The 23,182-nt window shown below is 45.0% G+C and overlaps 2 protein-coding genes across 11 annotated transcripts in view; both read right to left on the bottom strand.

The window, feature by feature from the left end:
- MAML1 (mastermind like transcriptional coactivator 1) overlaps window positions 1-15,219 on the bottom strand; it is a 44,470-nt gene extending 29,251 nt beyond the window's left edge. The window contains exon 1 of the mRNA XM_034961198.3: window positions 14,595-15,219. Within this exon, the coding sequence (XP_034817089.1) occupies window positions 14,595-14,909 (315 nt within the window). The 5' untranslated portion in view covers window positions 14,910-15,219. The remainder of the gene's footprint in view (window positions 1-14,594) is intronic.
- Window positions 15,220-17,100: 1,881 nt separating this feature from the next.
- CANX (calnexin) overlaps window positions 17,101-23,182 on the bottom strand; it is a 51,847-nt gene continuing 45,765 nt past the window's right edge. For all 10 annotated transcript variants that reach the window (XM_034961197.2, XM_055112906.1, XM_055112909.1 and 7 more), the window contains 2 exons: window positions 21,268-21,347; window positions 17,101-19,435 (listed from right to left, as the gene is read on the bottom strand). In XM_034961197.2, the coding sequence (XP_034817088.1) occupies window positions 19,382-19,435; window positions 21,268-21,347 (134 nt within the window). In that variant the 3' untranslated portion in view covers window positions 17,101-19,381. The remainder of the gene's footprint in view (window positions 19,436-21,267; window positions 21,348-23,182) is intronic.

The following is a 23,182-nucleotide window of genomic DNA, read 5'->3' as shown; positions in this document are numbered from 1 at the left end:
ATGCACACTGTTGTGTAACTAGAACTTACTCATCTAGTTATATCCATGAACAACTCCCTATCTCTTCCCCGAGCCCATGACAACTACCATTCTACTTTGTTTCTATGAGTTTATTTTAGACATCTCAAATAAGTAGAATCATGCAATATTTATTTTTTGTGACTGTCCTATTTCACTTAACATAATGTCCTCAAAGATCATGTTGCAGCATATAACAGTATTTCCTTCTTTTTTTTTTTTTTTTTTTTTTTGAGACGGAGTCTCGCTGTCGCCCAGGCTGGAGTGCAGTGGCACAATCTCGGCTCACTGCAGGCTCCGCCTCCCGGGGTTCACGCCATTCTCCTGCCTCAGCCTCCCAAGTAGCTGGGACTACAGGTGCCCACCACCTCACCTGGCTAATTTTTTGTATTTTTAGTAGAGACGGGGTTTCACCGTGTTAGCCAAGATGGTCTCGATCTCCTGACCTCGTGATCCGCCCGCCTCGGCCTCCCGAAGTGCTGGGATTACAGGCATGAGCCACCGTGCCCGGCCTATTTCCTTCCTTTTTAAGGCTGAATAATATTCTGTTGTATGGATATGCCACATTTTCTTTATCCATTCATCTGTGATAGACATTTAGGTTGCTCCCTCCTAGTGTGATCAATGAAGCCCTAAACATGGGTGTGCAAATCAGGACCTACTGCCTTACCTCTACCAACTCCACTTCCAAACTGGTCCTAGCCCAAAGCCATACAGCTTCTGACTCTTATTTCAGAGCACCTTCTATAATACCATTAACACACATTCAACAGATGCTTGATGACTGCCAAATACAGCAGGTACAATGCCAGACTCTTGGTCTTGCTCTTAAGTTGCTCATAGTCTAATACAGAACAGCAAAAACACACTAATTAAAAGTGTGAAAGCCAGGTGCGTTGGCACACATCTGTAATCCCAGCTACTAGGGAGCTAAGCCCAGGAGTTGAAGGCTGTAGTGCACCATGATAGCACCTATGAATAGCCACTGCACTCCAGGTTGGGAGACAGAGCAAGACTTCGTCTCTACCAAAAATAAAAATAAACCCAGCCTGAGACTCTGTTTCAGGTGTAGGCGGCTGGGAAATGACAAAGAAAGAAAGAAACAAGGTACCTCTTAACTGAAAGAATAGCAGGCATAATCAATAACCAATTTATAAGACTTGCTAAAGGCTTTTTGTTATATTTCTGAGAGTGAAGACTAATGACTAGATAAATCCTTTTGCAAGTCGCATGGTTTCTAATTCTTAGTTTTCAATGAAATTAAAAGACTAACCAAGTTGTCAACTAATAAGTTAATTTTTGATTATATGTAACTGTGATTTTTTGGCACACAATTCAGGTTTCAAAATATTGAGTAACATTGCTGGCTAGGTGTGGTGGCTCACGCCTGTAATCCCAGCACTTTGGGAGGCCGAGGTGGACCAATTACCTGAGGTCGGGAGTTCAAGACCAGCCTGACCAACATGGAGAAACCCTGTCTCTACTAAAAATACAAAATTAGCCGGGTGTGGTGGCGCATGGCTGTAATCCCAGCTACTCGGGAGGCTGAGGTGGGAGAATCGCTTGAACCCTGGGAGGCAGAGGTTGCGGTGAGCCAAGATCACGCCACTGCACTCCAGCCTGGGCAACAAGAGTGAAACTGTCTCAAAAAAAACAAAACATTGCTATAACTAAACTTATACCCTTTTTTTTTGAGACAGAGTCTCGCTCTGCCGCCAGGCTGCAGTGCAGTGGCACAATCTCCGCTCACTGCAATCTCTGCCTCCCAGGTTCAAGCGATTCTCCTGCCTCAGCCTCCCAAGTTGCTGGGATTACAGGCGACAGCCACCATGCCCGGCTAATTTTTGCATTTTTAGTAGAGACGGGGTTTCGCCATGTGGGCCAGGTTAGTCTCGAACTCCTGACCTCAGGTGATCCGCACCTGCCTCGGCCTCCCAGAGTGCTGGGATTACAGGTGTGAGCCACTGTGCCCAGCCGTTTTTTTTGGTTTTTTTTTTTTTTTTTTTTGCTCTGTCACCCAGGCTGGAATGGAATGGTGCTATCTCAGCTCATCGAAACCTCCACCTCCCCAGTTCAAGTGATTCTCCTGCCTCAGCCTCCCGAGTAGCTGGGATTACAGGCACATGCCACCATGCCTGGCTAATTTTTTTTTTTTTTTTTTTTTTTGAGACGGAGTCACGCTCTGTCGCTCAGGCTGGAGTGCAGTGGCACGATCTCGGCTCACTCCAAGCTCTGCCTCCTGGGTTCACGCCATTCTCCTGCCTCAGCATCCTGAGTACCTGGGACTACAGACGCCCGCCACCACGCCTGGCTAATTTTTTGTATTTTTAGTAGAGACGGGGTTGCACCGTGTTAGCCAGGATGGTCTCGATCTCCTGACCTCGTGATCTGCCCGCCTCGGCCTCCCAAAGTGCTGGGATTACAGGTGTGAGCCGCTGCGCCTGACCACGCCCGGCTAATTTTTATTTTTTTAGTAGAGACGGCGTTTCTCCATGTTGGCCAGGCTGGTCTTGAACTGCTGACCTCAGGTGATCCGCCCGCCTCTGCCTCCCAAAGTGCTGGGATTACAGGTGTGAGCCACCGCGCCCAGCCATTATTACTTTCCTTTATAGTTTATTTATGTGAGCAAGAATTTCTGGGACTTAAATTTACAAAAACAAAAACAAGAACTGAACTGAGAACTCTTACTTTGGCTACAAGTAACTCCATAATGACATGAATAAATCAAGGCAGGAAAGGGAGCCCTATCTCATTAGGGAGGGCATTTCTAATAAACTTGTACTTTTTTACATAATAATTACTTATAAAAATTTATAATGCGGCCGGGCGTGGTGGCTCACGCCTGTAATCCCAGCACTTTGGGAGGCCGAGGCAGGCAGATCACGAGGTCAGGAGATCGAGACCATCCTGGCTAACACGGTGAAACCCCATCTCTACTAAAAATACAAAAACAAAATTAGCTGGGTGTGGTGGCAGGAGCCTGTAGTCCCAGCTACAAGGGAGGCTGAGGCAGGAGAATGGCGTGAACACGGGAGGCGGAGCTTGCAGTGAGCCGAGATTGTGCCACTGCACTCCAGCCTGGGCAACAGAGCGAGACTCAGTCTCAAGAAAAAAAAAAAAAAAATTTATAATGCATGCGTTGTTTTGTACTAAATTACTATAACTCAACTTCTTGAAATAAGAAATAGATGTAACAGAATCTTATAAATGCTACATCTATTATTTTGCATGAATCAACTTGAAAGAGAGCAAAAGCAGCTGGGCGCGGTGGATTACCTGAGGTCAGGAGTTCAAGACCAGCTTGGCCAATATGGTGAAACCTCGTCTCTACTAAAAATAAAAAAATTAGCCGGGCATGGTAGCTACTCGGGAGGCTGAGGCAGAACTGCTTGAACCCGGGAGGCGGAGGTTACAGTGAGCCGAGATCGTGCCACCACATTCCAGTCTGGGAGACAGAGTGAGACTCCGTCTAAAAAAAAAAAAAATCCTGCCAAAAGGATCCAGCTTAATGGTGAAAGTAAATTTAAAATTTTTATTTTGGCCGGGTGTGGTGGCTCACGCCTGTAATCCCAGCACTTTAAGAGGCCGAGGCAGGTGGATCATGAGGTCAGGAGGTTCAAGACCAGCCTGGCCAACATTGTGAAACCCCATCTCTACTAAAAATACAAAAATTAAGACAGGCGTGGTGGCAGGTGCCTGTAATCCCAGCTACTCCGGAAGCTGAGGCAGGAGAACTGCTTAAACCCGGGGGAGTGGAGGTTGCGGTGAGCCAAGACCATGCCACTGCACTCCAGCCTGGGCAACAGAGCAAGACTCCGTCTTGAAGAAGAAAAAAAATTTAATTTTTTATACCTCTTTTTGTTGCAAAGAAATGTGCTAGAATGATAAATAAAAGGCTTCCAAACATATATTACGTTAAAATAAAACATATTATGTGGGCTAAGTGTAAAAAGAATGCAAGTTCCAGGAGAAAAAGGAATTTAAAATTTCTGTTAAAGCACTCTTTAAACAGTTGATGAAAGATAGCATATCGCTAAGATATTTGGATTCCACTGGCTACATTTTAAAAACTGATGTAACCATTTTATTTTTAAATGTTAATATTTATAATTCTCTGGAAGTTATATCCCCTGCAACTATAAATAGCACTTTTTTGCCCCTTCTTTTAAAAGAGTTGATTCAAATTAAATATATGTAGCATTTATAAGACTGTTACCTAAATGTATTATTTCATATATTTAATTTAATAACATTGAATTATGGTAACTTAGTTTACAATTGATAAACAAAAAAATGCATTATAAGTTTTCATAAGCTTAAAAACTTAAGATGAAAAGTGCTAGGTGTCAACTTAAAAATGTGTGAGCGGGGGCCGGGCGCAGTGGCTCACGTCTGTAATCCCAGCACTTTGAGAGGCTAAGGCGGGTGGATCACAAGGTTAGGAGATCGAGGCCATCCTGGCTAACAAGGTGAAACTCTGTCTCTACTAAAAATACAAAAAAAAAATTAGCCGGGTGTGGTGGTGGGCGCCTGTAGTCCCAGCTACTTGGGAGGCTGAGGTAGAAGAATGGCGTGAACCTGGGAGGTGGAGCTTGCAGTGAGCTGAGATCACACCACTGCCCTCCAGCCTGGGAGACAGAGCGAGACTCTCTTAAAAAAAAAAAAAAAAAGCGTGGGGTGGGGGGTCGGGCATGGTGGCTCATGCCTGTAATCCCAGCACTTTGGGAGGCGGAGGCAGGCGGAACACCTGAGGCCGGGAGTTCGAGACCAGCCTGACCAACATGGAGAAACCCCATCTCTACTAAAAATACAAAATTAGCCTGGCATGGTGGTGCCTGCCTGTAATCCCAGCTACCCGGGAGGCTGAGGCAGGGGAATCACTTGAACCCGGGAGGTGGAGGTTGCAGTGAGCCAAGATGGTGCCATTGCACTCCAGCCTGGGCAACAGGAGTGAAACTCTGTCTCAAAAAAAAAAAAAAAAAAAAAAAGTGTGAAGGGGTTCACAGTATTTCAACATTATTTTGTCCAAACACCCAGTCTCAAATATACTTGCCTTTAAGTCCCAAATTCAAAGAACTACTAGTGCCTTTGCTTAGTGCCCTAAAGGAAATCAAAGTCCTATTAAATGCCACTTGATAAGAGCTCATGTCTTCATGCATAGCCGCATATTAAAGATTTGAAATGTTCTTTCTTTTTAGATGGAATCTTGCTCTGTCACCTGGGCTGGAGTGCAGTGGCACAATTTCAGCTCACTGCAACCTCCGCCTTCTGGGTTCAAGTGATTCTCCTGCCTCCTGCCTCAGCCTCCCAAGTACCTGGGATTAGAGGTGTGTGCCGTCACGCCCAGCTAATTTATTTTTATTTTTTTAGTAGGGACAGGGTTTCACCATGTTGGCCAGGCTGGTCTCGAACTCCTGATTTCAAATGATCCACCCACCTCAGCCTCCCAAAATGCTGGGATTACCGGTGTCAGACACTGAATGTGGCAAAAATGTTGGTTTTTTTTTTTTTTTTTTTGAGATGGAATCTCACTCTGTCGCCTGGGCTGGAGTGCAGTGTCACGATCTCGGCTCACTGCAACCTCTGGTGCCCAGGTTCTAGGGATTCCCCTGCCTCAGCCTCCTGAGTAGCTGGGATTACAGGCACGTACCACCACGTCCGGCTAATTTTTGTATTTTTAGTAGAGACGAGGTTTCACCATATTGGCCAGACTGGTCTCAAACTCCTGACCTCAGATGATCCACCCGCCTTGGCCTCCCAAAGTGCTGGGATTACAGGCATGAGCCACCGTGCCTGGCCAAAAATGTTCTTAATAAAGCAAATTAAATTTGTTGGCCAGGTGCGGTGGCTCACGCCTGTAATCCCGGCACTTTGGGAGACCGAGGCGGGTGGATCACCTGAGGTCAGGAGTTCGAGACCAATCTGGCAAACATGGTGAAACCCCGTCTCTACTAAAAATACAAAAAATTAGCCTCAGCTACCTGGAAGGCTGAGGTGGGAAAATTGCTTGAACCCAGGAGGTGGAGGTTGCAGTGAGCCGAGATCACCCCACTGCACTCCAGCCTGGCGACAGACGGAGACTCTGTCTCAAAAAATAAATCAATAAAATAAATTTAAAAAATAAAATAAATTTGTTTAGCCAATATGTGCAGATGCTTAGAGGGAAAAAGAATTATTTAGCCCAGTGTTCCTCAAATGTGTTCCACTGTAACTTTCAACAGCCCATGAAATTAGTGTTCCACGGAACACCTCTGGGGAAAGCATCTGGCTAAAGCTTAAGATCCACCTTAAAAGTAAATTCTTTTTTTGTTTTTTTTTTGAGACAGTCTCGCTCTGCCACCCAGGCTGTAGTACAATGTCACAATCTCACCTCACGACAACCTCGACCTCCTGGGTTCAAGTGATTATCCTGCCTCAGCCTCCTGAGTAACTAGGATTACAGGTGTATGCTACCGCGCCCGGCTAATTTTTGTATTTTTTACTAGAGACGGGGTTTCACCATTTTGGCCAGGCTGCTCTTGAACTCCTGACCTCAAGTGATCCACCCACCTCAGCCTCTCAAAGTGCTGGGATTACAGGCATGAGCCACCACGCCTGGCCAAGAGTCAATTCTTTAAAGCCTTCCAAACTTCACCAAAAAGCCATCCCCCTTCCTCAATATTCTCACAGGCTTTAGCCCTGAACTCGGCTTTGCAATGACCTGTGTATCATCTGCTCCCACTTAGGCTCCGCGATACAGGTTCACCATCTACCACGATTCCTGGCTCCAGCAGGACTTCAATGTTGGTTGAAAGAACCACCAATTGAACGCTGGGAATTGTGGAAAAGGAGTGGAAAATTCCCAGGTTTTTACTCTGGATGACTGGGTTAGGGAAAATACTTAGAAGGAACATATGATTTGGTAGGAAAAAGGGAAAGTCCATTTTGGATATGTGGGAAATATATCCTGGAAAGATGAAAATGTCCAGCAGACAGCTGGAAATGTGGATTTGAAATCTGGAAGACAGATCTGGACTGGGGATTTGGAGAGTATTATTACAGGTGACAAATGAAGCTATGAAAGAATCAATAACATTACCCAGGGGAAAACAAGAGTGAAAATGGTCAGGGATATAGTTGCCTAGAGAACATTAATATTTTTAAAGTGCAAAGAAAGTTTCTCAAGCCATAAAACTAGGAATTTCCCTTGAATACTCCCCTCTCCTGCCCCCAAAACAAAGCCATCTAGTCCAGCAACCCAGTCCTGTCACCTCTGCCCTCAGGAACTGTCCAAAACCCATCTCCTCTTCTCCATCTCCACTGCTACCACCAGCCCCAGCCCTGGCATCTAGAGAGCTACAAAAGCTTTATATGCATCCACTCCTATCCACACCAACCCCAGGCATCCTCCACCTAGCACCAGAACCATCTTCAAAAACTTAAAGATCGGCCGGGCACAGTGGCTCACACCTGTAATCCCAGCACTTTAGGAGGCCGAGATGGGCGGATCACGAGGTCAGGAGATAGAGACCATCCTAGCTAACACGGTGAAACCCGTCTCTACTAAAAAAAAAAAATACGAAAAAATTAGCCGGGCGTGGTGGCGGGCGCCTGTAGTCCCAGCTACTTGGGAGGCTGAGGCAGGAAAATGGCGTGAACCTGGGAGGCGGAGCTTGTAGTGAGCTGAGATTGCGCCACTGCACTCCAGACTGGTCAGCAGAGCAAAAAAACCTAAGTTGGATCATATCATGTTTCTGCTCCCTATCCTGCTACTGCTTCCTACTGCACTTGATCTGGTCCTAGGTGCCACGCTGCTCCAGACACACTGGCCTGCTTTCTGTTCTTCATGCCAGCTCAGAAGGGTCCTAACTCAGACACTTGGTACTGGTGGTTCTCTCTAACTGGAATGTTCTAAGACTTTCAGCTGACTGACAGCCTCTCAATCATCAAGCTCAAATCAAGGCATCTTAAGCTACTACTGTCATTTAGTATCACATGACTCTGCTTTTAATTTTTGCTTAGCACTTATTATAACAAAATTAACAAAAATATTGATCTCCTCTTTCTCCATGACAGCAGAATTTTAATTTGTCCTATTCGCTACTATATACAGTAGTTCCCTTGGTATCCATGGGGACTTGGTTCTAAGACCCCTGCCCAGCCCCGCCAGGATACCAAAATCCAAGGATGCTCAAGTCCCTTATATAAAATGGCCTAGTATTTGCAGTAATATATACACATCTTCCAGTATACTTTAAATCACCTCTAGATTACTTACAATACTTCGTATGATAGAAATGCTATGTAAATGTTGTCATATTTTTATTTTTTAGTTTATTTATTTTTGAGGCAGGGTTTGGATGTCACCCAGGGGCTAGGGTGCAGTGGCGCAATCATAGCTCGCTGCAGCCTTTACCTCCCAGTCCCACGCAATCCTCCTACCTCGGTCTCCCGAGGAGCTGAGAATACAGGTGCATGCCACCATGCCTTTATAGAGATGACATCTCACTATGCTGCTCAGGCTGGTCTTGAACTCCTGGGCTCAAGAAATCCACCAGCTTTGGCCTCCTGAAGTGCTGGAATTACAGGTGTGAGCCACCATACCCAACTATATTTTTATTTTTATTTTTCTATTCTATTCTATTCCGTTCTGTTCCGTTCTATTCTATTCTATTCTATTTGAGAGATGGAGTCTTGTTATATTGCTAAGCCTGGTCTAAAACTCCTGAGCTCAAGCTATCCTCCCACCGCAGCCTCCCAAAAGTTCTGAGATTACAGGCATGAGCCACCATGCTGAGCTGCATTTTATAATTTGTGTTAATTGTTGTACTGTTATTTTCTTACTTTTTTTTCCAAAAAATATTTTCTATCTACAGTTGGTTGAATCTGCAGATGCAGAATGCGCAGATACGGAGGGCTGATTGTACTCTGGCCTACAGCAGGTGCTCAAATATTTGCTGCATGAATTAATAAGGGAAAATAGTAAGGAGACTGAGAAAAAAAGTCAGAAAGCTGAAAAGGAAATCAGAAGAGAGGAGAAGCTAAGAAAAGGAAGAAGTCACGAAGAATGATGACTAAGATGCCAATGAGGCTGGGTGTGGTGGCTCACGCCTGTAGTCCCAGCTACTGAGGAGGCTGTGGTGGGAGGATCACTTGAGCCTGGGAGGCTGAGGCTGTAGTGAGACATAATGGTGCCACTGCACTCCAGCCTAGGCAACACAGTGAGACCCTGTCTCCAAAAAAAAAAAAAAGATGCCAATAAATTTGGCAAGTCCATCCTTGGTGTCCTTTACGGAGGCAACTTCAGAGTAATAGAAGAGGTAGAAGGCATATTACCATAGGCTAATGAGTAAATGAGAAGTTCAAGTGGGAAGGGCAAAGGGAAGGAAGAATATGGAATACTATTTTGACAGTGAGAAAACACAGGACTTGTCAGTGTGGAGAATATTTGTTCATAATTTCAAGCTGAAGGGAAAGACTCAGTTGGGAAGGGAGATACTGAAGACAAAAAAGGAAAGAGGGTTCTAGACAAGGTCTCAGGCATTACAGGAAGAAATGAGATCCTAAAGCCACACTGATCATCTTTTTAAAAAAACGAATGCCCCACATGATTACAGTACAGTATCTGTTTTATATTCAGAAATATCTACTTCCTGGAAATAATTTGTTATTTCATAATTCTTACAAGAGTTTGGTCTACAAAATTAACAGCTTTCTTAACTCTTAAAAGGTACACATGGGGTGGTTTGGCAGCAGAGAGCTATGAGGTGTGCAGCATACTCTCAGGTGGTTCAGAGAATAAAAGTCTGAGAGAGAGAGAAAGAGGCAGAGAGTGGGAGAGAGAGAATGTGCAAATGATAACAAATGGGGCACAACAGTGACAACAGGTAAATCTAGGTAACCAGATGTTCTCTGTACCAAACTTAGAGCTTTTCTCTAAGTTTGACATTATTTACAAATAAAAGGTTAAAAAAGAGAGAAAGAAACTTCACACACCTAAAACTAAGTAAGAAAATCAACTTCTGGCCAGGCAAGGTGGCTCACACCCATCTCTACAAAAAACTTTAAAACCTAGCCGGGCGCGGTGGTGCACACCTGTAGTCCCAGCTACTCAGGATGCTGAGGTGGGAGGACCCCTGGAGCCCAGGAGTTCAAGGCTGCAGTGCCCCACGATCGCGCCACTGGGTGATAGAGCCAGACCCTGTTTCAAGAAAAAAGGAAAAGAAATGAAAACCTAATAGACTCATTCCTTGAAAATTAGAATAGAGAAAAAGCCTGAAACAGTGTTTCTGATTCATCTCTAACAGACTAAGCAGATAGTGGCTAAGACTTCGCTGCGGTGGGATATCCTAAGAAAACAATAATCTGAAGTGAAGTAAACTCTAGCAGTAAATCTGATCCCTTCTCAGTCATACAAATGGGTTGCTGGTGAAGTAACTATGAAATGACTGCCAAACAGTATATAGTTCACTTGGAAAAAACTTAAGAACTTATAATATTCCTTAAGTAAGAAATATTAATGAGATCAAATACATGGAGTTGTCAAAAATAACAATGACTAAGAGGTACCTTCTTTCCATCTCTTTCTGCAAAGCTGTTTTCTCCAAGCCAAAATCGTACATACTCAAGGACTCTCTTCCCCCCTGAATTGAAGGAGCCACTGTTTTCTTAATGATACTTATCTTCTGTTCCGACGACCCCATTCCAAGGCCAAAGAGCTCAGCTAGACTAACTTGGAGTCCAAATGCAAAGCGTCCCTCTTCCTAGCAGAGACACAGAAAAGCACATCCACCGTAGAGTTTAAACTCAAGAAATCCATAGGTTAAGGTTTAATGTGATAAAAAGACATCACCTTAACATGGCACATCTGATTAAGCTCTGGTATCAAAAGGAATGACTGACAAATTAGATTCAAATTCTAACACACTCAGAATTAATTTCTCTTCAAACAGCATGCCCAGTTTCCCCCACTGTCTCAGGACTAAAAAAAAATCATACAGGGTCTAAATTCTTAAAACAACTTTAAACAAAAATTGAATCATTACTAATACACCTTTTTTTTTTTTTTATTTGAGACGGAGTCTCCCTCTGTTGCCCAGGCTGGAGTGCAGTGGTACGATCTCAGCTCACTGTAACCTCCGTCTCCCAGGTTCCAGCGATTCTCCTCCCTCAGCCTCCCGTGTAGCTGGGACCACAGGCGCACACCACATGCCCAGCTAATTTTTGTATTTTTAGTAGAGACGGGGTTTCACCATGTTAGCCAGGCTGGTCTCGAACTCCTGACCTCAGGCGATCCACCCACCTCTGCCTCCCAAAGTGCTGGGATTACAGGAGTGAACCACTGCGCCCGGCCCCCCTAATATACTTTCTAGGGAGGATTCAAGGCAACTATTTGTGTATTAAACTATGATTTTTATGAGCTTTCATTAATTACTTCAATTGCAATGACCACGAACTACTCTTAAAAGTCCTTCCTTACACAGGCCAAGCGTGGTGGCTCATGCCTGTAATCCCAGCACTTTGGGAGGCCAGTGCGGGAGGATCACGAGGTCAGGAGATCGAGACCATCCTGGCCAACATGGTGAAACCCCGTCTCTACTAAAATACAAAAAATTAGGGGAGCGTGGTGGCACAAGCCTGTAGTCCCAGCTACTTGGGGGGCTGAGGCAGGGGAATTGCTTGAACCTGGGAGGCGGAGGTTGCAGTGAGCCAAGATGGCACCATTGCACTCCAGCCTGGCGACAAAGCGAAACTCCCTAAAAAAAAATAACAAAAGTCCCTTCGTACAAGAGTTGTTACTATGAGCCATGAAAGGTGGCTCATGAAGTTACATCAACTTGCTTTTTGAAGTTAGTGTACAGGAGGAGAGATTACTGAGTAAAGCACTACCAAGTTTCTATCAATAACTCAACAAACAGGCACTTAAGATGCACCTCAGATGTGTACTACCCAAGTGTGAGCCCTCCCTGCCTCCAAGAGCGACAGTCTAGTTGAAAAGATGCGACCTAAAGTAACAAGTGACCATGTGCTAAAAATAAATAGCATAGGCCGGGCGCGGTGGCTCACGCCTGTAATCCCAGCAGTTTGGGAGGCCGAGGTGGGTGGATCACGAGGTCAGGGGTTCGAGACCAGCCTGCCCAACAAGGAGAAACCCTGTCTCTACTAAAAATACCAAAATAAGCCAAGCGTGGTGGTGTGCGCCTGTAATCCCAGCTACTCAGGAAGCTGAGGCAGGAGAATCGCTTGAACCGGGGAGGCAGAGGTTGCAGTGAGCAGAGATCATGCCACTACACTCCAGCCTGGGTGACAGGGCGAGACTCTGTCTCAAAAAAAAATAAATAGGCCAGGTGCAGTGGCTCACACCTGTAATCCCAGCACTTTGGGAGGCCGAGGTGGGTGGATTATATGAGGTCAGGAGTTCGAGACCAGCCTGGTCAACATGGTGAAACCCCATCTCTACTAAAAATACAAAAATTATTAGCTGGGCATGGTGGCCAGCACCTGTAATCCCAGCTAGTAGGGAGGCTGAGGCAGGAGAATCACTTGAACCCGGGAGGCGGAGATTGCTGTGACCCGAGATCGCGCCATTGCACTCCAGCCTGGGCAACAGGGCAAGACTCCATCTCAAAATAAATAAATAAATAAAACAAATAGCATAGATAATATGTTTCCTAAATGTTTTGACAAAGGAGATTCTTACTGCTGTGGGTTAGGGTGGTCAGGAACTAGCTTTAAGGCAGAAGAAAGAGATAAGTTGGGACTGGCAGGGTGGCAGGATTCTGAAAGGGATGGAGGAGGGTCCCACAGGCGGCCTTTAAATTTATGAAATACTGTATTTTATTTATTTATTATTATCATACTTTAAGTTTTAGGGTACATGTGTACAATGTGCAGGTTAGTTACATATGTATACATGTGCCATGCTGGTGCGCTGCACCAACTCGTCATCTAGCATTAGGTATATCTCCCAATGCTATCCCTTCCCCCGAAATACTGTATTTTCATGTCCACACTCATTTCTTTTTATTCTTAAAAGAACCCTGGGGGTGGCACGGTGCGGTGGCTCATGCCTATAAGCTCAGCACTTTCAGAGGCCAAGTTGGAAGAAAGGATCACTTGAGCCCAGGAGTTCAAGACCAGCCTAGGCAATATAGTGAGACCCCATCTCTAACAGAAAAAAAACTTTTTTTATTTAGCCAGGCATGGTGGTGTGCAGCTGTGGTTGATCCCAGTTACTCAGGAGGCTGAGGCGGGAGGATTGAGGAGGCTGAGGCGGGAGGATTGAGGAGTCTTGAGCCAGGAAGGTTGAGGCTGCAGTGAGACATGACTGTGCCTCTGCACTCCAGCCTGGGCGACAGAGTGAGGGGAGGGCGGGGAAAGAACACGGGGAGATAATAAGCCCAACATGCCCCTAGTTTACAGATGAGAAAAGTGAAGATGAGAAGGCTTGACCAGTTGATACAATAAGCAATGAAATCTGAGTGGTTTTTTTTCCTTCTAACCCAGCAATTGAGGCTAGTGTGGAAGAGAATGAGAAAAATAATTCAACCAGAGCAGAGGACCTGTGAGGGACATTAAAAGATAGGTTAAGTCAGACTGGTCCCAAATGCCAAACTAAAGACTTTGAACTTCATCCTTTCAAGCAAGAGAAGGATTTCTAGCATTTCGAGAATAAGGGAGAAAGAAACTAAATGCCTACAGACTGGTTAGTTAGCTAGGGACAGGCACTGCAATAGCCCAGGTGAGAGATAATAAAAGTATGAATTTAAAAATACACATAACAAATTAGATTTTAACATTGGTTTTAAACTAAAATCCCCAAGAAAACCACTGAAAAACCTTGTCTCTTTTGTAAATCTGTTTCAGGAAGAAAAACCTCTAACCAACAAATTTCAGGAACATTTACTGAGAGCCCAAAGGGAGTAATAATTGACCAACAATCTAACATCATCAGAGATTTTAAACAGGCCTGATAAATTAAAACTAGAATTGTCAACAATATTGCAGGAATCTCAAATTCACAAAGTTCAGGCTACCTAAACAAGGAATACTTATATGCAACTCATTGAACATTTTACTAAGTTTTCCAAAGATTTCTTGATTTTCCATTCAGAGGAGTTTCAGTTGGTCAACCAAAGGCCGACTTATTTCCACATGAAAGCCCTGATCCTGCTTACAGCACAGGATCTTGTAAAGGGCAAGGACCCAATAAACATTTGCAGAATAAATGAGGCCAGGCCTACGGTGCAGGAACTCCCTCCATCACAGGCGACTCGAATGCTAGTCTATTTCGAATAAAGATCTCAACATCCCGGAATCAAGTCTGGAAGAAAAACCCTCCGGTTAGCGTTCGCCAGCCTTCCCAGGTCGGGCCTCCTGCAAGGCCCTCAAGGCGCTGTTTTCCCAAAGTAACGCCACCGTGCCACTTCCCGAAGATGACAACCTCTCAGCTCCCTGCCATGTTACCCTCTCTCCAGCCAGATCCAGGAGTCGCGGACGCCTGGGGAAGTCTCCCAGCAGCCCGATCCGCGTCAGAGGAAGCGTTTTCGGGAGAGGGGGCTGCCGCCACGACAAGCGCCTTCCCGCGCCCTACTCACCGTGGCCGGGCGGCCGTGCTCGGGGCCGTCAGCCGCGTCCAGGCGTGGGGCCGCGGCGGCGGGCGCCGGGGCCGGGGCGGCGGGCGGCTGCCTGTGCTTGCCGGCGCGCTTGGCCTTGGCCTGGATGCAGCGCTGGTGCAGGGCGAAGGTGTGTTGGCGCTCCAGCTCCAGGCGCTCGGGCGACACGGCCTCGTAGCGGGCCTCGCAGGTGCTGTGGTGGCGCCGGCACAGCTCGATGCGCCGGCGAAGGCGCTCCATGACCGCGCTGTGCCGCGGCAGCGCGAACTCCGCCATGGGGCAGGTGGGCAGCACCATGGGCCGCGGGCTGCACGGGCCGGGCCCGGGGCCGGGCCTCTCGGGGCCGGCTGGCACTGCGGGCTTCGCTCCCCGCGGCTACCCCTGTCCGCCTCACGGCCGCGCCATGCCCCCGAGGGCAGCGGAGCGGGCTCGCGCGCGGCGGCGGGTTTTCCTCCTGCCCCGCTCGGCCCGACCCCCAGCCGGCGCTTGCTGCCTACCTCAAGCCTCGGCCTGTCCCCACCGCCCCGGCCCCATTGTTTTCCGCGCTACCGCCGCGGCCGCCATCTTAAAATTGTTTTCGGGCCTCTCGGAAGAAGGCGGGGCCTCGGTAAGCGACCTTGTGCGTCACGACTGATGAGCAGGGGCCCTGGCCAATCAGAGAAGGAAGAACCGGCCGCCCGAGGGCGAGGGGAGGAGCACGCAAGAGGCGCGCTCGGGCGCCAGAGCGGTATTTAAAAGGAATTCTCAAGCGAAGGGCGGAGGGAAACCCCTGGGCGGGCCTTAGTCCTGGGGGCGGAGCTAAGCGTGACTGACAGGAGCCCGTCCAAGAGGCGGCTATTGGTTTCCTGCACAGCACCCGCTGAAGGCAGGCCCTTCCGGCTACCCCGAGAAAAGGGGAATCTGGCAGGCGAGTGCGGCGCAGCTGGCCAGTCCCTGTCGCCCGCCTGGCAGTACAGAGACCTTTTTTTTAAATTATTTTTTAAATTTCGACTTTGATAAACTCTAAGTAGCCACGCTATTTTAATGTCAGCCGTTTTACTTTGACCTTATTCCTTGTATCCAGCCCCATAATTGGTCAGAATCGTCTAGTGAGCTGGTAGTTTCCTCTTGCAACATCCCGAATCACTGGTAGTTTCCACCTATTTGTAAAAGCCCGAGCAAGTTTCAAAAGTGCAGTATTACTCACTACTTAAAAAAAAAAGTCCAGAAGATGTGAGCAAAAGCATGCAAGAGTGCAGCTCCATTAGAGGGAACTGGAAATGCAAAGGACGACGTTTCACCACAACCACCGCCTTCCAGGCTCAAGCGATTCTCCTGCCTCAGCCTCCCGAGTAGCTGGGATTACAGGCATGCGCCACCACGCGCGGCTAATTTTGTATTTTTAGTAGAGACGGGGTGTCTCCATGTCGGTCAGGCTGGTCTCCCACTCCTGACCTCAGGTGATCCGCCCACCTCGGCCTTCCAAAGTACCGCGATTACAGGCGTGAGCCGCCGCGCTGGGCCAAAAACAGTCCTTTAGGTAAAACTGAGTTACTCAACAAAACCAAACCAAGACAAATTATGCCCCATTATTAAAACTAATAGGCAAAGGGGAGTAGAGGGACTGGAGCAATCAAACAGTTGTTAGTACTAAAACTAGATAGTGTGATGCCAAAGGATATCAGGAACTCTAGATATGGGCACTCTAATTGCTAAAACGTTAAGCAGGAGGTGGCAGGAGGCTGCACATTGAGATACACCATCAGTAGTTCAAACATTTGTTACTCTAGCTTTTTACTAGGGCTCATGAGGTTTTATTTTAAAATCAAGAGAAAACAACAATCAAATATGTCTTCATACAAACGCAGCAGAAAGATACAAATCCTAATGTTTTAAATGGAGAAAGTGGGCCACCAAGGCAAAAGTGCCATAATGCAGTCCTGCTTTTTTTTTTCTAGCATTCAAACAGAAATTTTACACCAGAATTAAACTATTTCTTAATAGAAAAAATAGTAACTAGGAGCACTACATTCTGTGTACATACTTTTCTTTAGTATGTAATCTAAAAATTTAATAGCACATAAAAAACTGGGCTAACTTTCAAAAATACCCCTAAAGTATTTAAGTATATGTAAAATAATGGAGTCTGATTCTGAACAAATAATTTTCTAATAAAAATTTCAAAGTTCAATGGTTCCCCTAAGTCTTAAAGAATATTATCTACAAATTATCAGTAGCATTCCCTCCTTTTCTGAGCTGCTGTCCACACTACTATACAACAGAAACTACTGCACCGCAATCACGTGGGCAGGAAGAGGCAAGGGCTAGACAGAAAAGACTGCATCAAACTCACGTGGTGAGATAAAAGTCATTATTTCACTGTCCATAATAGTTTCTGCCTAGTAGTGAACTCTCACATAGCGGCCAATTATACGAAGATCAACCCACTAATTGAACATAGTCACACACACACACTGAAGGTTACTATGAAGAAATTCAGTCAAAAGCAGACACTTAACACAGGGCTTTAATGTAACACCATTTAGTAACATGACAAATTGAAAAGTGAGGAGTACTTTGTGGATAAGAAAATGGAGGAACACATCTGATGGAGAGTGGGCATTTGACAACAATGGAACAGGTAACCAGCATGTAAAATCAAAATATAAGTGTCTTTTTAAGAGCTGAAAGCTGCTGCTGGTCATTCATTAATGTGTCAGACATTTAATCAGGATGCTGGACCTTCAAAATAACTGAAAAAAGAACCAAGAAAAGGCGTTTTTGTTTTCAACAAACTTTACTAAATAACCCTGGAAAGGCAATGAACGATCTGACAATTTAAGCTCTAATGATTTAAAGCTCAGCTAGAAGAAAGTGAGGCATGACATATACTGTCAACGGAGGGTGAAGGAGGCAGATTTCTGGAAATGCAATGATCTCACACATTTGCTTCAAGGAGAAACCTGCAGACATATTTTCAGGTCTTGCTAAGTAACAACTGTTTATTTGTAATCAATACATTTGGGAAAGTCTGCTATGTAGCTAAGGTCACTGTGACCACAGAACAACAGATGAAAAGGAAAAAGCACTGAACAGCAAGAAAAATACATCCCATCCTCAAAAGAATTTAAGTGAACCAGTTTAAAAACAAAAAAAAATAGATACAGCCTTCATCTTTTACAAATATATTTCCTTCCCAATATCTTCCCAATATAAACACTGTGGAGTGTTTATATATTCAGTGCAAGAAACAGTATCATCGGTACATTTGAAAGCCTCTAAAGAACAACTGAAGCTAAAGTAATATCAAACTCTGAATACGTTTCAGTGTAGAGTAATAATAACATTATTACACTATAGTGGTGTGGGAGAGGCTCTGATAGCACCCATCTGCATTCCGCATGAAAAAACAAACCTAAGATCACTTTTTTAAAAATTCTACAAGCCACGTTAAAAAAAAATTTGAACAGGACTGCTTTATTGTGTAATTTATGACACAACTGTTACATGAATTGCAAATGAAGGCTTAAAATATTTAGCAGCTACAAAAAAAATCAGATAACTCATGCTTCATGTCACTCCTCCCACAAATACTTCTAGTCTGTTCAACTGCAGTCAATTCTGTATTGGCTTGCCTGTGAATTAGACTTCTAAAGTCTTTACACAGAGTAAAAGAAATGGATAAAAATTAAAGTATTTTTCTCTACTTTGTATCAATGTATTCTATTCTGTACTTTGACCCTGGAAAGGTATGGGTCTGCTTAAAAGAAAGAAGAAACACACACGTAATCACAATAAAGCTTAACATTATGCAGGGCTTATAATCATTTTCAGCAACGGACTGCAAGCTGCACTGTGAAGAAAATGCATAGCAGAGGAGAAAGCTGGGGATTTGAGGAAATAGGTAAGGAAAACAGTGTCAACACACAGTGGAAGAAGTGATGAAGACATCTATTCCGGAGCTCACGTGCCATGCCCTGCTAGCGTTCCTTAACAAGCCACCTGCTCCAGAAGGCCACAGCCTGACCCTCCCAAGTGGAATATGAATGCCCAAGTGCCACATGAAGCCACCTCCTCCACTACCTGCAAAGCTGTCTGGGAACTGAGCTACAGAACACACACACTTTCTGGTCTAACAAACATCAAGTGAAAGAATTTTTTCTTATATATCTATTTTTAATACAACTTAAACGCAACTTTTATATGAATTTGGGCTTCTATTCAGTCCCTCTCCTCAATTTCCTTAGGAGGAACTGAATAATGGAAGCAAACAAAACAAGATTCTAACCACAAATGACTGCACTTTAAACGTGATTATCAATTTTGAGGGACAGAGATGTGAATGTTTTACAATACCAAACTTTAAAAAAAATCTATTATAAAAACTGCAACTCATCTCCCTAACATTTTTAAATGGTGGTATTATGTTTGCACAAACAGATTAATACATTAAATTAAGCCAAGATCTTAAAGACTGGCAAAGTTCTATCATTCTATTTTAAAAACAAAGATGTTAAAAAAAAAAAAAGTTAGTTTGCTTCATGTTACATTTCACAACCATTATGTTAAATGTTTTCTTTTCTACAGAAACAGGGTCCTTTATATCACAACTGCAAGTATTTACTGCTAGATGTTTAAAGTTACACAGACTAGTGTTCAACTGGAGCCTGCTGATGGTGATGTCTTGAAGTTTTCTGAATGTCAACCTAAGGTGTGCCAGGTCCTCTCCTAGGACCACTCTTGCAGGGGAGGAGGGAGAAGAAATCACAGATCAAGCTCTTAAGATTGTTTCACTCTCTTCGTGGCTTTCTGTTTCTTGGTGATCTGTTCAAAATTTCATCCTCCTATGGATTGAAAAGAAAAGAAATTCATTATAATTAGCACATTTAAAAAATAATAAAAGTTCACCATATTTTCAAGATCAGCCAGGCTGAGGGTAACTTATTTGAGGAAAAAAATGAGGAAAATGATTAGAAGAAAATGCACCAAGAAGAATGGTTGTCTCAGAGGTGGTGGAATTATGCCTACTCTAATTCAGTTTAGTCTTTATTGTTTTCTATAAACATACACTTTTCTCAATCTAACCCATAAACATTTTCTTAAAAAAGGATCAGACACTGTGATTTCTTAATCTTGCTTAATCCCAAACAATCTACTGGCCTATGGCACACTAGCCCCATTCTGAGGATAAGAAACCAAGGATTCATGAAGATGGAAGGCTATCCAAGTAGACTGACTCCAAGGCTGCTGCTCTGTACTCTATCACAAGTTGCTAAGATTGTAAATTACCCTATGAAAATATTCCCTTTTTTTAAATGCACCAGCAACTTTTTAACGTGTGAGGGAGTTTGGGGGAAACATGGTCTCTACTTTTAAGAATTGCATTCTAGTTAAGACAGAACATATCCATGGAAAATATACAAAAGATACAGATAGCAATGACCTTTATTAATAGGAAGGCAGAGTTGTAGCTGAAAGTAAAACCTGAGGAGAGCTTTCCGGGAGAGACCAGATTTAGACACAGAGGTGCTGGGTAAAGGACTTTAGTAAGCACTGGTACAGACAGTGACTGTCCCCTTTCTCTCATACTGTATATATCCAATCTACCACAAAACCAAGATCCAGATCTCCAACTAGTTCTCATACCCTCTGTTCCTCTCCTGTCACCCTTTGTGGGGCCACCGTATCTTTCCTAGATGATTACAGGGACCTCCTAACTGGTCGCCCTGATTCTCCCTGGTATATAGGAAACACAGCAGACACAGTCATCACCCTGTGACACCTGTGTCCAGTAGCCTGTGATGGCTGCCCGCTTCACTAGGAGGGAAAGCCAAGTCCACACAACAGCCTGTCTAACCTGGAGCCTTCTCCACCCTTCTTTTCTCCACTCTCTCTGTCCACTCACCATACTGGCCTTGTAGACAACCACTTTAGGCCTCAATACTGGCTGTTCTCTGTGCCTGGAATGCTCTTCCCACTTACATCCCCATGGAAAAGTTCTCTGCCTCTTTCAAGTATTTGGTTCGATGTCATCTTTTGAGTAAGGTTTTAACATGGTGACCCGCCTACCTCTAGCACTTTTAGTATCTTTTCCTGTTTTAATTATTCATCGTTTCTCACTTCCTAATACACTGTGTTGTTTACTTCCTTAAAATGTTTACTGCTCATTGCCTGTTTCCCCCAAGTAGAATTTAAGCTCCCTAAAGGCAGAGTATCTTTGTCTGTCTTACTCACTGACAATGCCTGGCACAAAATGGGCACTCGACAAATGTCAGTTAAATGAATGAATGAACGCATCTATGGACAACGGGGACAAAAAGTTTAGAACACAGTGATTTGTGTAAGAAATACTTTTCAGGGCACAGTGAGGAGAGGCAAATAGACTGTTAATGACCCGAAGTTTCCTTCTTAGCAAGCATTTTATTTTCCCCCTATAACCTTCTGCTTATTTCAGAAAATGATTTTCAGCTAAAAAGATACTTCTGAGATTAATATGTAGCTTAAAATTATCAAACAAAACACTGACCTGTATCACAAAGAATCCCACTTCAACAAAATTGGCTTTAACAGAATTTTTACTGCCATAAGCCACTGTAAACTACCCTATTAAAATATTCCCTTTACATAAATGTACCTTCAACTTGGAAAAACAAAATGTGTGACCCCTTTCCTTTACCTCTGCTTTAGGTTTTCTGTCTTCCTCCTCTTGACTGACAGTGCCACCATCTTCTTCAGCATCACTTTTCTGTTTCTCTTCTAAGACAGAAGTTAAACAACTGAGCAAAACCTTATTATTTTTGGTGATTATATATTAGCATTAGAACACATCTCTAGATCTACAATTTTTTTTTTTTTTTTTTTTGGAGACAGAGTCTTGCTCTGTCGCCCAGGCTGGAGTGCAGTGGCGCGATCTCGGCTCACTGCAAACTCCGCCTCCCGGGTTCACGCCATTCTCCTGCCGCAGTGTTCTGAATAGCTGGGACTACAGGCGCCCGCCACCACGCCCGGCTAACTTTTTTTATTTTTAGTAGAGACGGGGTTTCACCGTGTTAGCCAGGATGGTCTCGATCTCCTGACCTCATGATCTCCTCGGTGGCCTCCCAAAGTGCTGGGATTACAGGTGTGAGCCACCGCGCCCGGCCACTATTTTTTTTGAGATCGACTTTGCTTGTCACCCAGGTTGGAGTGCAATGGCATGATCTCGGCTCACTGCAACCTCTGCCTCCAGGTTCAAGTGGTTCTCCTACCTCAGCTTCCGGAGTAGCCAGGATTACAGGTGCCCACCACCATGCCTGGCTAATTTTTGTATTTTTAGTGAAACGGGGTTTCACCATGTTGGCGAGGCTGATCTCGAACTCCTGACCTCAGGTGATCCACCCACCTTGGCCTCCCAAAGTGCTGGGATTATAGGCATGAGCCACCTTGCTCGGCCAACAATTTTTTTTTTTTTTTTTTTTTGAGACTCAGTCTCGCTCTGTCGCCAGGCTGGAGTGCAGTGGCGCAATCTCGGCTCACTGCAACCTCTGCCTTCCGGGTTCAAGTGATTCTCCTGCTTCAGCCTCCCGAATAGGTGGGACTACAGGTGCCCACCATCATGCCTGGCTAACTTTTTTATTTTAAGTAGAGACGGGGCTTCACTGTGTTGGCCAGGATGGTCTTCATCTCTTGACCTCGTGATCCACCCACCTCGGCCTCCCAAAGTGCTGGGATTACAGGCGTGAGCCACCATGCCTGGCCAACAATTTTTTTTTTTTTTTTTTTGAGACAGCGTCTTGCTCTGTCACCCAGGCTGGAGTGCAGTGGCCCAATCTCGGCTCACTGTAAGCTCTGCCTTCCCAGGTTCACGCCATTCTCCTGCCTCAGCCTCCTGAGTAGCTGGGACTACAGGCACCTGCCACCATGCCTGGCTAATTTTTGTATTTTTAGTAGAGACGGGGTTTCACCGTGTTAGCCAGGATGGTCTCGACCTCCTGACCTCGTGATCTGCCTGCTTCGGCCCCCCAAAGTGCTGGAATTACAGGCGTGAGCCACCGCACCTGGCCAACAATTTTTTTTTTAAGAGACAGGATCTCGCTGGGTCTGGTGGCTCACGCCTGTAATCCCAACACTTTGGGAGGCCCAGGTGGGAAAATTGCTTGAATCCGGGAGGCAAAGGCTGCAGTGAACCGAGATCACACCACTGCACTCCAGCCTGGGCAACAGGGCCAGACCATATCAAATAAATCAATCAATAAACAAACAAACAAACAAACAGCTGAGCATGGTAGCGCATGCCTGTGGTCCCAGCTACTTGGCGGGGTGCTGAGGTAGGAGGATCACTTGAACCTATAAGGTCAAGGCTGCAGTGAACTGTGATTGTGCCACTGCACTCCAACCTGAGTGACAGAGTGGGACCTTGTCTTAAAAAATAAAAAAGAGAGAGAGAGAGAGACAGGGTCTCACTCTGTTGCTCAGCTGGAGTGCAGTGGCACTATCCTGGCTGACTACAGCCTTAAACTCCTGGGCTCAAGTGATTTTCCTGCTTCAGCCTCCCAAAGTGCTGGGATTACAGGCTTGAGCCACCACGCCTGGCTAAAAACAATCCTTAACTT

Source organism: Pan paniscus, chromosome 4, assembly GCF_029289425.2.
Source record: "Pan paniscus chromosome 4, NHGRI_mPanPan1-v2.0_pri, whole genome shotgun sequence".
In the NCBI taxonomy this organism is placed as follows: Eukaryota; Metazoa; Chordata; class Mammalia; order Primates; family Hominidae; genus Pan; species Pan paniscus.
Note: the sequence above shows the minus strand (reverse complement) of the source record. Positions and strands in the feature narration are given on the sequence as shown.